Source organism: Salmo salar, chromosome 26, assembly GCF_965601325.2.
Source record: "Salmo salar chromosome 26, fSalSal1, whole genome shotgun sequence".
Lineage (NCBI taxonomy): Eukaryota > Metazoa > Chordata > Actinopteri > Salmoniformes > Salmonidae > Salmo > Salmo salar.
This window is the reverse complement of record NC_138316.1, coordinates 14,890,546-14,903,395: the sequence shown is the minus strand read 5'-3', so window position 1 is coordinate 14,903,395 and position 12,850 is coordinate 14,890,546. Positions and strand designations below refer to the sequence as shown.

The 12,850-nt window shown below is 42.4% G+C and overlaps 1 protein-coding gene across 4 annotated transcripts in view; it reads right to left on the bottom strand.

Moving 5' to 3' along the window:
• Window positions 1–12,850, bottom strand: part of bean1 (brain expressed, associated with NEDD4, 1) — a 44,523-nt gene that overhangs the window by 13,815 nt on the left and 17,858 nt on the right. For 2 of the 4 annotated variants that reach the window (XM_045708601.2, XM_045708602.2), the window contains 3 exons: window positions 4,744–4,958; window positions 4,281–4,478; window positions 3,295–3,436 (listed from right to left, as the gene is read on the bottom strand). In XM_045708601.2, the coding sequence (XP_045564557.1) occupies window positions 3,295–3,436; window positions 4,281–4,478; window positions 4,744–4,786 (383 nt within the window). In that variant the 5' untranslated portion in view covers window positions 4,787–4,958. The remainder of the gene's footprint in view (window positions 1–3,294; window positions 3,437–4,280; window positions 4,479–4,743; window positions 4,959–12,850) is intronic. The other 2 variants (XM_014175524.3, XM_014175525.3) reach the window with 1 other exon arrangement.

Here is a 12,850-nt window from a genome sequence, read left to right as displayed (position 1 = left end):
CTCCGAAGGTGTTAAAGTGTGATATGCAAAAAATTGATTTCCAATTCACATGTGCGAATTGGAAATGTAAGCACCCACCTAATTATCTTATCTCATCTTATACCTGAGGGAGGGGAGGGAAAGGTGGGTGGCTTCAAACCAAACCCACAGAGTAGTCTGTCCATCTACAACAGTTACAGAAAGGTTGCATTTCATCTCGGGTTTGTTTTCTATCTTCATTCTGATATACACGGGGTCATTCCAAGATAGTGAAATCATCAGGAGCAGTTTAGGATGTAATGACAGCCCAGTAGTCAGTAAGCAGGTGTAGTGTCAGCCAGGGATCAGAGTGGAGATGATGTGGTGGAGGCTGGCAGGATGTCTAGACCTGCAGATTGAGCCTGTGGAGGTTTAGAGGACCGTCAGGATTAAGCCTCATCCTCCTCCTATGTAATCCAACCACAGTGAGGAAAGAGTGCATTAACTAGACTCTAGCACACTGAACCTAAACAGGGAATAAAGAACTGCTTCGTAGCCTACCCTCTCTCTGTGAGGAAACAACTTTTTGTTTATTTTATCTTTATTTTATCAGCGAGTCATACTGAGACCAAGGTCTCTTTTACAAATGAGCCCTGAATTACAGAAATTACAGAAAATACACACATCAAAATATAAATACAAAATGTAAGCAGAAAGAAAGAAAAACACATTCATCAGTAATACGGTCCTCAATCAGCTTTCTGAATTGCCCTAGAGGCACCAAAACATCACATTTAAGAACATTTGGTAGATTGTTCCACCTATAAGGTGCAAAAAAAACTAAAAGCTGATTTATATAACTCAGTAGAGACCAAAGGAATTTCCAGAGTTAGCCATCCCTGTGTCTAAAGTTTAGTAATCATGTTAGGTACAGTGGGAGTTTTTGTAAAAGGGCTTTATATATGAAAACATAGCAATGTATCAACCTACGGGACATCAAAGAGTCAACCAATTTTCTGGTTAGAGAATGCAGTGATGAGTACTAAAACTGTACGTGGTTGCAAAGGGCATCAGTGTCTTAACAGCGCGATTTGCCAAGGCAGGATACTCTGAGCACAGCCCAATCCAGAAATCTGGCAGTGGCTTCTGATTAAATTCAATTTTCACAGAACCGCTTGTTGCAATTTCGATGAGACTCTTGTTCAGATATCGGTAAGTGGACTGGAGGCAGGGCATGAAAGGGATAACGAATCCATGTGTTTGTGTCATCCATTTCGGGAAAGTACCTGCGTAATTGCGCACCCAACTCACTCAGGTGCTTCGCTATATCACATTTGACATTGTCCGTAAGCTTGAGCTCATTTGCACACCAAAAAATCATACAATGATGGAAAAACCTGTGTGTTGTCCGTGTTAATACAGACAGAGAAGAGCTCCAACTTCTTAATCATAGCCTCAATTTTGTCCCACACATTTTTATTCTCAGTTTCTTAACTAAGTCATCAATAAAAGGCAGCTTTTCATCTCAAAATGCCCAGATATTTGTAAGCAGGGACACGATCAATATGGACACCATCCAAAGTACATATGTTTAAATCATCAGAATTGTTTTTATGCACCCTAGAGAACAACATTTACTTAGTTTTACCTGCATTCAATACTCATTTCATAAAGTTATTGTAATACAATGAAGGTAGACTGTAGTTCAGGTAGAGCCTGGTCAACCGTGGGACAAAAGCATACACAACAGTATCATTGGCATACAAGTGCAGGTTACAATTTTTTACAGACAAGTCAATATTATTAATGTAAACAGTAAAAAGTACAGGACCCAGAATTGACCCCTGCGGGACACCTTTTGTATGTCCAGAAAACCTGATTTAACACCATCAGTACCCCCGACACATTGAGTTCTATCTGTCAAGTAATTTTTAAACCAACTGTCAAGACTGGTGCTCAAGACTGGTGCTCATTTTGTTACACTTAACCTAAGGCGATCCTCTCCTCTCATTGAGAGAGGTAGTGAGAAACAGTGTTTATTGTGCCATGTATTACAATCAATGTATTCTAGACTCTCATTTCTTTAACCTTCTTTTATCAGCTGGCATTATCACAAGTGTCTTTAGAAAGGATGGCAGACCAAACTGCAAGAGAGAGGAATACGGCTGAATTATTAAAGACTCCAATTAGCTGGGCTGCCATTTAGATCAAACACACCGGGCGTCTTTCACCGCAAAGCAGTGGCATTTACCAGCAGCACCAGAAGCTTGTTCAGGGAGCGAAGCAGGCTGTGCGCCGGGCGGTGAGTTTAGAGTAGAGGCGGAGCACCCAGCCATGAAAGAGTTGAGCTGTGCAACAGTACTCTAATGAACGACTTGACACAACAGCATGGTTCAACTCAACCTCAGAGAGGTTACCGAGGCCTGACCTAACTCAGCAAGCATGCAGGAGAACTGAATTGTAAGGCTGGTGTGTTAGTGGAGTCTTCTTTTCCCTCTCTCTCTCTTCCTCTCTTTCTCATATCTCTCCTACTCTTTCTGTCTTCTTACTGTATGTCTTCAAAGACTACACTAGGAGGGTAGAGGACAGCCATCTTGGCAAATCTAAACTAAAAAGGCTTTCAAAAGCATCTTCAAGCACAATCCCCACAACTGTTTGCTGCTGATAAAGTGAGCATGGCTTACAGCACAGTTATGATTATATACAGTATCATTTAGCAGACGCTTTTATCCAAAGTGCATACATTTTACATACGGGTGGTCCCAGGAATTGAACCCACTATCCTGGCATTGCAAGCACTGTGATCTACTAATTGAGCTAGAGAACCACAGTTATCGCATGGAAACTGGAATGCAAATGAAATACATATTTTATATATTCCAAAACCCTATACATTTCAATCATATAATCATAAGAGTGCACTAAGTACAGAAAGCCCCATCATAGCAACTATGGCTCTCCACTATGGTGGATGATAATGTGATCTTCAGATTGATTAGAGAGCTCTTAACCACTTCTCACATCTACTCCTTACTACAGCTCTCCATTCCTCAGCCCATCCCTCCATTCCATTACCTTGTCCCTTCACAATGGTCCTGCTTCATTATCATAGTCAGATCCTAACACACACACACGCACACACGCACCCTGGGGATCACCCAGAGGTAACCCTCCATAGTGGTGATCATTACTCATCCATAATTTTTCACAATGTATGACGATAACAGCAAATACACCATCACAAAACTCCCTTTATCTAGCCATAATGATAACCAAAGGAATGAATAGGATCGTAATGCCATTTGGGTGGTAATACAGTAGAGTTAAATGACTTACTGAGGCGGGGAGTCTGGATACATCACATTGACTTGTGATAGAGTCTCCACGTAGGAGTCAAAGTCAAACGCTGGAGGGAACTCCTCGATACACGTTGACCTCAGCTCCCCGATGGAGCCGCCGTACGAAAAGCCATCCGGAGCTGTGGAGAGGCAGGGCAGTCTAATACAACACTAACGAACACAATAGCTTTTTTCTCCGTGAACTATAGCACACGGTCAGGATTGTAAATACGCTCTGTGTTCAGTTCAACTGAATTATATATCTCATGGTTTAGGGATCCTACTTTGAACTGAATAAGCAGATTTACAGTAAAAATTTATTTTTGCAGTCTATCTGCACTGTTTTTACACTGGAGCAGTCAGAATATTTTATGAAATATAAGGCTAAGGGCATGTGGCTCCTTGAAGATAGAGGGGCTGTGATTGAAGCCAGTGTGATATAATCTGGGTATATCAGCCTTTGGCCAGGCAGAGGGAGAATGGGGCCGCATCCTCACACAAAGGATGCTCTTTGAGCTTTTTGTGCTGTCTCTGTGTGGACTGACAATGGGACCCAGTCCATTGGGCCAAGTGGCCATCCACAGACATGGCTTTGGCTGTGTGTGTGATTCAGTTTGGTGCAATATTTTGTTATTTTCCCATTCCGTTATCAACCCCACAGGCAGAGTGTGGTCCCTTTAGATGAGGTTTCAAGAGAAGAGCACTGGTTGGTTTAAATGCCAGCTCTGGAGAATGCCAAATGTGGCATATTAATGCCATGAGGGTGAAATGTGTTCATTGGAAGACTGAACTGGATATCTTCTACTGATTCAGCTCTGGGAAAAGTAGCATAGAAAATTCATGGCCATACATTTTGTCCCAGGGATTTGTAAATAAGACCTATGAAACCACTTTCAACTGAAAACGGATAAACTAAAGCTTCTAAATGAACGGGCCTCTAACACACCTACTGGCCTCATCGATGGACAACGCTCTGTAACTCACCATAGCTGGCCCGCAGGTGGGGGTTGCGCAGACGGCTGTCTTTGCGCAGGCTGCCCACGATGATGGTAACGCAGGACAGGAAGAGCACCAGGCCGATGACGATGCCAGCCACCACCAGCGGTGACACCAGCAGGCTGGCCTCGCTGCCCCCATCACGGCAGTCTGGGTACTCATGGGCACTGCTCTGGTTCGAGCTCACTGCACAGACCACAGACCACAGGTGGGGCCCAGCCACAGAAAAGAGAAAGCAGGGAAGAATGGAATAAAAGAGGGACAGTGTGGTGAGAAGGAAGAGGGGGGAAGAGGGAGGTGATAGAGAGAAGAAAGCGGTGAGAGAATTAGAGAAAGTAGAGAGAGAGAAAAAAAACACATTCAAACCCTTTGTGTCAATGTCAATGTGAGACGTTGTCCATGACCCTATGGAGAGAAACATGTAAGCTGATATTTCTCATCATACACATACCTCTCTGTGGACCGCAGGTCAGGAACACTCCCAAGATTTTCATTCCTCAGCGGAGGAATAGATTCTCAAGTCTGCAGTGTTTAATATTTAATCCTCAACCCGTTAGAATTTTTAAATACACGGGGTGGAACTCTTTCATGTCAGCTCAGGAGGCAGAAACCCAACTTCAGCCATTAGTGGCACTTCTCAAATCCCCTTGACCCTTTTCATCAGAACTAGAGGGAAACCAAAATAAGCGCACACAACATAAATAAAATGTACTCAAATAACACCACACAGCTAGTGACACAGACAGATTCAACATCCAAGTGCAAGCCGAGATAATACTAGCTGCCGTGCTATCTTTGCCACACTTGGAATCCGAAAATCTTTTTGGGGGCCATCAACAGGAGACAAGAAATCTAATCAATTTATTTATGAGGAGGCCGTTGTCTAAATGCTAATCATATTAGTCTCTATTCATCTCTTCCCTGCTGAGGAATTCCTGCCATAATTGAGGTTATAAAATATTTGTGTTGATCACAATCAATGTTAATCTTTTAATCCACAGTGAGCATTGTGTGTTGATTTGAAGATCTAGCAGAGTAGTCTACTGCGTCATGCTGTTTATGTGTCGGTATACAGTGCATTCGGAAAGTATTCAGACCCATTGACTTTTTCCACATTTTGTTACATTACAGCCTTATTCTAAAATGGATGAAATTGTTTTTTCCCCTCATCAAGCTACACACAATATCCCATAAGGACAAAGCGAAAACAGTTTTTTAGACATTTTTGCTCATTTATAAAAACAATTTAAGAAAATGAAATGTCACATTTACTTAAGTATTCAGACCCTTTACTCAGTACTTTGTTTAAGCACCTTTGGCAGCGGTTACAGCCTCGCGTCTTCTTGGGTATGACGCTACAAGCTTGGCACACCTGTATTTGGGGAGTTTCTCCCATTCTTCTCTGCAGATCCTCTTAAGCTCTGTCAGGTTGGATGGGGAGAGTTGCTGCACAGCTATTTTCAGGTCCCTTCAGAGATGTTCAATCGGGTTCAAGTCCGGGCTCTGGCTGGGCCACTCAAGGTCATTCAGAGACTTCTCCCGAAGCCACTCCTGCGTTGTCTTGGCTGTGTGCTTAGGGTCGTTGTACTGATGGAAGGTGAACCTTCACCCCAGTCTGAGGTCCTGAGTGCTCTGGAGCAGGTTTTCATCAAGGATCTCTCTGTATTTTGCTCCATTCCTTGCCTCAATCCTGACTAGTCTCTCAGTCCCTGCTGCTGAAAAACATCTGCATAGCATGATGCTGCCACCACCATGCTTCACCGTAGGGATGGTGCCAGGTTTCTTCCAGACGTGACGCTTTGCATTCAGGCCAAAGAGTTCAATCTTGGTTTCATCAGACCAGAGAATCTTGTTTCTCATGGTCTGAGTCTTTGGGTGTCTTCTGGCAAACTCCAAGCGGGCTGTCATGTGCCTTTTACTGAGGAGTGGCTTCCGTCTCGCCACTCTACCATAAAGGCCTAATTGGTGGAGTGCTGCAGAGATCTGCAAAGACGGTTGTCCTTCTGGAAGGTTCTCCCATCTCCACAGAGGAACTCTAGAGCTCTGTCAGAGTGACCATTGGGTTCTTGGTCACCTCCCTGACCAATGCCCTTCTCCCCTGACTGCTCAGTAGCCCTAGGAAGAGTCTTGGTGGTTCCAAACTTCTTCCATTTAAGAATGATGGAGGCCACTGTGTTCTTGGGGACCTTCAATGCTGCAGACATATTTTGGTACCCTTCCACAGATATGTGCCTTGACACAATCCTGTTTCGGAGCTCTACTGACAATTCCTTTGACTTCATGGCTTGGTTTTTGCTCTGGCATGCACTAACTGTGGGACCTTAAATAGACAGGTGTGTGCCTTTCCAAATCATGTCCAATCAAATGAATTTACCACAGGTGGACTCTTATCAAGTTGTAGAAACATCTCAAGGATGTTCAATGGAAACAGGATGCACCTGAGCTCAATTTCGAGTCTGATAGCAAAGGGTCTGAATACTTATGTAAATAAGGTATTTCTGTTTTTGCTTTGTCATTATCGGGTATGGTGTGTAGATTGCTGAGGATTTTTATTTTATTTAATCCATTTTCAAATAAGGCTGTAACGTAACAAAATGTGGAAAAAGTGAAGGGTTCTGAATACTTTCCAAAGGCACTGTAGCTGCCTGCATCCCTGCAGTGGCCACACAGCAAACCAGGAACATTCCCACAACATTATATTCCCATTAAATTCTAGTTAGGAAGATAACATCCCAAAAACATTCAAATAATGTTAATGATATCAAAATGTTTTTTTAAAAATGTTTTATGAAATATCTTTGGAATGTTCTAACATTCACTAAAATGTTGTGCACAACATCTGTAACAGCCACCACAGAACTTTACCCTAATGTTCTTATTAGATTTCCAGGTTATGTAATAACAACATTTGTTTTGGGAACGTTCTTGCAACATCAGGTGAATGTTTTATACAAACATTGTATAATCATCAGCACAACTGGACAGTTTTTGTGTTATTATAACTTTTGGGGAAACCTATTGAATGTTCTGGGAACATTCAAAGAACCAATTTAGTTTGCTGGGCATCCTGATTGGCTAGTGGGCACATTGACATCATTGCAACGATGCTATCAAAACAAGGGACTACTTGCAGCTCCTCTCCTGTCGCTCTGGGAGTGAACTAGCTATGCAAATCTAATGATTCCACAGGCTGTGTCTTACACTACAGAACCAAAAATGAACACATTTCTTAAATTGATTAATACATTGATAGATTGATTTGGGGGAAATTCCATCCGAGGGTTTCTCCTCCTAATTGAAAGGAGATGTGAAGTTATCCTACTGGTAATAGATATACAGTGTCTGTGGTGTGTCAAAATAAAGTCCAGTCTTCCATTAATACTGATCTGGAACAAGTCTGAGGTCAGTGTTAATGCAGAGAAAGGTCTGAGGGCAATAAAGGGCGATATCACAGTGTAGGTTAATGGGATTATTCTACAGGGCAACTCATTATGGTTATATATGATTCACGGGACTGCTTACACAATGCTTTCTCAGGACTCTTTTCCCCGAGCTGATGCTTTATGAAGATTGGTTTAATCTAAAAGAAGGCAGCCGGGAACATAAACGAGCAGAGAGCAGAGACATCAAAATCAATCACTAGATCAGTGATGCATTGAAATAACACACTATTGAATAATAACTGTATTATTTGATATGATATCTGATTGAGAGAGAGAGGGAGAGAGAGAAAAAGAGAGAGCGAGAGATACATATATATATACGGTTTGATATTTCTAAAGGCATCAAGTCAAAGCCTCACTCTGAAAAAAAGGCAACTCTTGTTGTGTATCAAGCATCTGGGCATGGTTAGCATTTTTCTTAATTTAGTGTGATTCTTCACTGCCCAAAACAGTGATGCTAATTAGCCTTTGCTCTGTCATTAAGAGGCCTTTTAGAAACATAATGTGAGCAAACCTCCGCTGTTGCTCTTCATGAATCTCACATACTGGAGAGGGCCATGACTGTGCCAAATAGTTAAGAGTCGGATTATAGTTTGTTGTTTAAGTAATTCACCTGCTAAACTCCTAGTTGACACCATGTACCTACCAATTGGTAGTAGTGATTGGTAGTCCTGATACAGTATGTGCTGAATTCAGCAGTATGGGTTCAGTCCTACTATCCAGTAAGTGATGCATTTTGTAGTGCTGTGCCTGTAAAGACATCTCTGAGAGCACCACCAGCAGCAGAGTGCCACATGGCCATGTTTCCAGGGCCCAGTGCTGTAGCCAATGCACCATGGATGCCTTGGGTCATCCAGCTGGCTGTGCTTCACATTGGGAGACACATGTCTGGGACGTCATATTGCCCATGTGCATGATACAGGATGTGCTGTGGAGGATTCTCCAGAGAATGTCTTAGGTGAAGCTGGGTTTGTTTGTATGTGTGTGTGAGAGTGAGTGAGTGAGTGAGTGAGTGAGTGAGTGAGTGAGTGAGTGAGTGAGAGAGCGAAAGAAAGAAAGAGAACGAAAGAAAGAGAGCAAGTGTGTACGTAAGTGCGCGTGTCTGCTGTTGAGCTGAGTGAATGGCATATTGTCAGGGCCTGGGTCTACGGAGCACTTTGATTGTATTTGATTGCTGCTCCTCCATGCAGCAGTAAGTCTTGTTGACCTTCTCCAAACCTGCCCTTGGGCCCCTGACACAGGACCTCACAGAGGCACACAGCCAGCCCGCTCAACGCAGAGGGTCACACCAGTCCAGAACACCAGGACTACGTACTGTATATAATCAATGTACCCTCTCTCCCTCACTCTCTTAATCTCTTCCTCAATTTCTCATATTTTTATGAAAGAACATATCCTCCCCTTTTCTCGATCACTCCCGTTTCATCCTTATTTCTTCAACTTTGCATTGGTGTTGAACACACCATTCCCTTTCCATTCTCTTTCTCATCCACCCTCCCTTTCTCCCACGGGACTCATTCCAGTTTTGTACCACAGATTACAATAATTATAGCCCACATTTAGTCCAAACGTCCTTTCCTCATGCTCAGATAATACTGCTAACAGTGGTAGTCTGTCCCCTTGTGCCTTTGTGTTTATATGACAGTTGTGTACTCCCTGGTCAAGATTCATAAGATTAGAAAGCATTTCTCACTGTCTTTATGTTCGCTCCCATAAGACTCCACTCCTATCCTGCCACCCCTGCCCTGTCTTTCTGTTGAACATTAAACAGACCCATCGATAAAGCTCCCTGTGATTTAAATTCACAATATCATTCCGTTCCTCCTCAAGTGCTTTGTAATCCAGACAAAGCCAAGTAGTACACCCACACACTATATATTTCTCATAGGACTTTGGTGTTCTCAAACAGTCTACTGTATGATGGTATCAACCTCAATATGATAACTCCGGGAATATGAACGGCAGTGCGTGAGTGTGATTGTGTGAGAGAGAGGAACAGACAGAGAGAAAAAGAGAGAGCGAGAGAGAGAGAGAGAGAGAGAGAATGAGAGAGTGCGTGTGTGTGAGGAGAGGCACAGGGAGCGAGAGAGAGCGGGAGAGGTGATTGTTATAAATTGTGTCTGTGTGATGTTTGTGCGCCCTGTGGGGTTAGCAGGCCTGGCCCCAGCTGCAGAGAGAGTGGGAGAAGAAAACCGAGCGAGGGCATCTTTCCTGGCACATTATTCTGGTTAGACAGAGGAACTCGGAGGCTTTACTCTCAGGAGATGCTAGAATAAAGAAGTGTTGAACAGCATCGCTGCTATAGGAGCGTAATATAAAACAGTGGGATACGAACCAAACAATATTAAATGACACATAACCAGCATCTCTATCTCTCTCAGAGGAGAGATCGGATAACACAAATAAACAAGTCTATGAAATCTTATGAAGTTCATTTTTCCCCTCGAATGACAGATTTAAGATATGATAACCACAACTTCGGTGTGAATTCAGTGTGATTTTTTATGTTTTAACACAGAAGACGAACCATAGCTAATTAACACATCTTCAGCACCAACCCAAGCGGGTGCTGATCATTCTTTAACACATGGCACGTCGCTGTGAGGAAGTGTTTTGCAGATTTTTTTGGGTCAATTCTTTATAAGCCAATTCCCGCTTTACCGGGTAGCCATTTGAACATATTTATTACATATCACATTGGTATGTACAACCTTGTGAGAAGAAGTCTAATGCAGTTTCTCGTGTTCAATATGTTGACGCTAGGCTGATTCAGTGGGACATGACAAACATGTAACAGCGGAAGTTATTCAGTACACACAGGAGGTTCCTGTATGACCTCAATACAAGACAATCACTCTAATGCCTGTGTTGTCCTGACATGTACGGTACATACCAAGGCCACATCCAGTGCATCAGTTGGCCACATGCTTGTCTACCCATGTGAAACCTTGTTGGATCGAAGGTGACTATTATGATACTGATAGATGATGACAGGGTCTGCTTTAAATAGTCTATAGACTCTATACAAGCGAGAGGGACCATAACATTGAGACGTCAGTCTGATCCTGAGAGGATGTCTGGATGTGTTTCGGTAACTGTTAAATAAAGGTTAAAAAAATGATTTTTTAAATCTATAAAATTGTACTGAAGATGACTGCACTATGAATACGTATCCCGGGACATCCATCACTGAGTACATTGTGCAGGTGATAACCTGTGTGGTCTATGGTGATGGTCACTGGGCCAGTAGGGAATGCAGAGTGAGGAGAAGATGAAGGCTGTCGTATTACATGTGTATTACCCAGAGGTACATGGTTATGTGGAGAGAGAGTAAAACACGTTGATACGGCCCTATAGAACGAGGGGTGATAAGGACTCCTCTGCCTGCATTCAACGATAACAGTCCTCCCTGACGTTGTGGGCATTCTCTCAAGGTGACGAGGAAAACAAATGTCACCGTGCATGCCTCTAGAAGATTAACCTATTGTATGCCAGAGAAGAGCAGAGATATTTTGCAGATGCCTGATTTCTGCTCTGACCTCAAGGATATCTACATTTATTTATTTCATTTCTGAAATATAACAGCATTAAAAAGAAGAAAATATCTAGCTCTACATCCACCTTTTACAATATGTATTGGTATTATGAATGAAAAGGACTATGAGAGTATTTTTGACTTAAATCAGCAATCCCCATAGGCTTCAATAACAACAAAATCCTAACTTCATCTCCAAAGACGAAGGTATCCTCTGAGCAGGAAATAAACAACTCTGGGACTGGAAGACAGGCTGATATCCCAGGCAAGAACAATGACTACCACTATGTGGCAGTTCCGTGTCTTACGTCACACAAGACTTGCTACCTCCTACAAGCAACACATGATCCACCACGGGACTCCCATTCACACAGATTTGTCACTTGATTTAATAGGTGACACAACTCTTTGCTTATTTCCCTGAGTGTGTCTCCTGTGGCACGGGTAGGGTTGCGAAGATAGCGTTAGTTTACCAAAGCTACCAGAATCTTCAGTAATTTCGGTAATTTACAGAAAGTCTATGACAATCTATTGTAACTTTGGTAATTTATAGTTCAATAACTTAAAAAATGTTTTTATTCATATTTAGTATACATTTTTTTTAGTTCCATATTGTCCATGAGTTTCTAGTTGATAGACCACATGGTCCAAGAGAAAATAGCTCGAAAATAGCTCGAAAATAACTAATGAAAAAAGCATTAAATCAACAATGGCATTATTTTCAATTAACTCTGCAACTCTTCCAACTGTTGATGACACTGCCACCAGTTTGAAGGCAAAACAGTGACAACAAACTGACATAGTAAAATAAAAAAAGTGTGTGAAAAAACATACAAAGGACATTTCATGCTGAAACCCTCATATTTACCACCAATGATATTCACTAAGGTGATGGTTTATATTTAGGATAATGTTTAACAGCTTTGTCATCCCCCCCAAAAAAATATTTCATATATTTTACAGGTGATAAGGCCACACAGAGGGCCAGAGATAATTACAGACACCTGTACAAATCTGAAGTACCAAAAAGGGCCACTAGATGTCTTGCGATAGATTACATAAAATCCTTGAAAGATACCACAATTCTGGTAGTTTACTTGTAAAATGTGAAAGTTTGCAGTAATATAACTTCCCGTTGCAACTCTAAGCATGGGGATAACAGAAGCGACAGGCAGGGACACACACACAATTTCCCTCTTCTATTAACAAGAAAACATGTCAGATGTCCACAGCGCTTACCAAAAGACTGCAACATATGAGAAGAAGAAGAGGGGAAAAAAAGACAGGCAAATAAAGAAGAGTGAGAGAAGAGGAGAGGACTGTGGAGGGGACGAGTGAAAGGACTGCCCTGTCTCTGCCGGGTGACAGCTTTTCTCCTCTCATCACAAATGTGTTCCTTCAATGCCATGAGGGGGTGAGCGGAAGTCTTATGAAGGCAGACACTGGGAAGAAATGGCCATGTATGACGAGTCTGAGGGATGGACAGCACTGCGTGGAAAAGCACCACAGACTGTTAGAAATGCTTTCCCCGCAATCCATTCTTCTAATGTAAGGTAGAGCCTGCTTCATTGAGCAGAAAT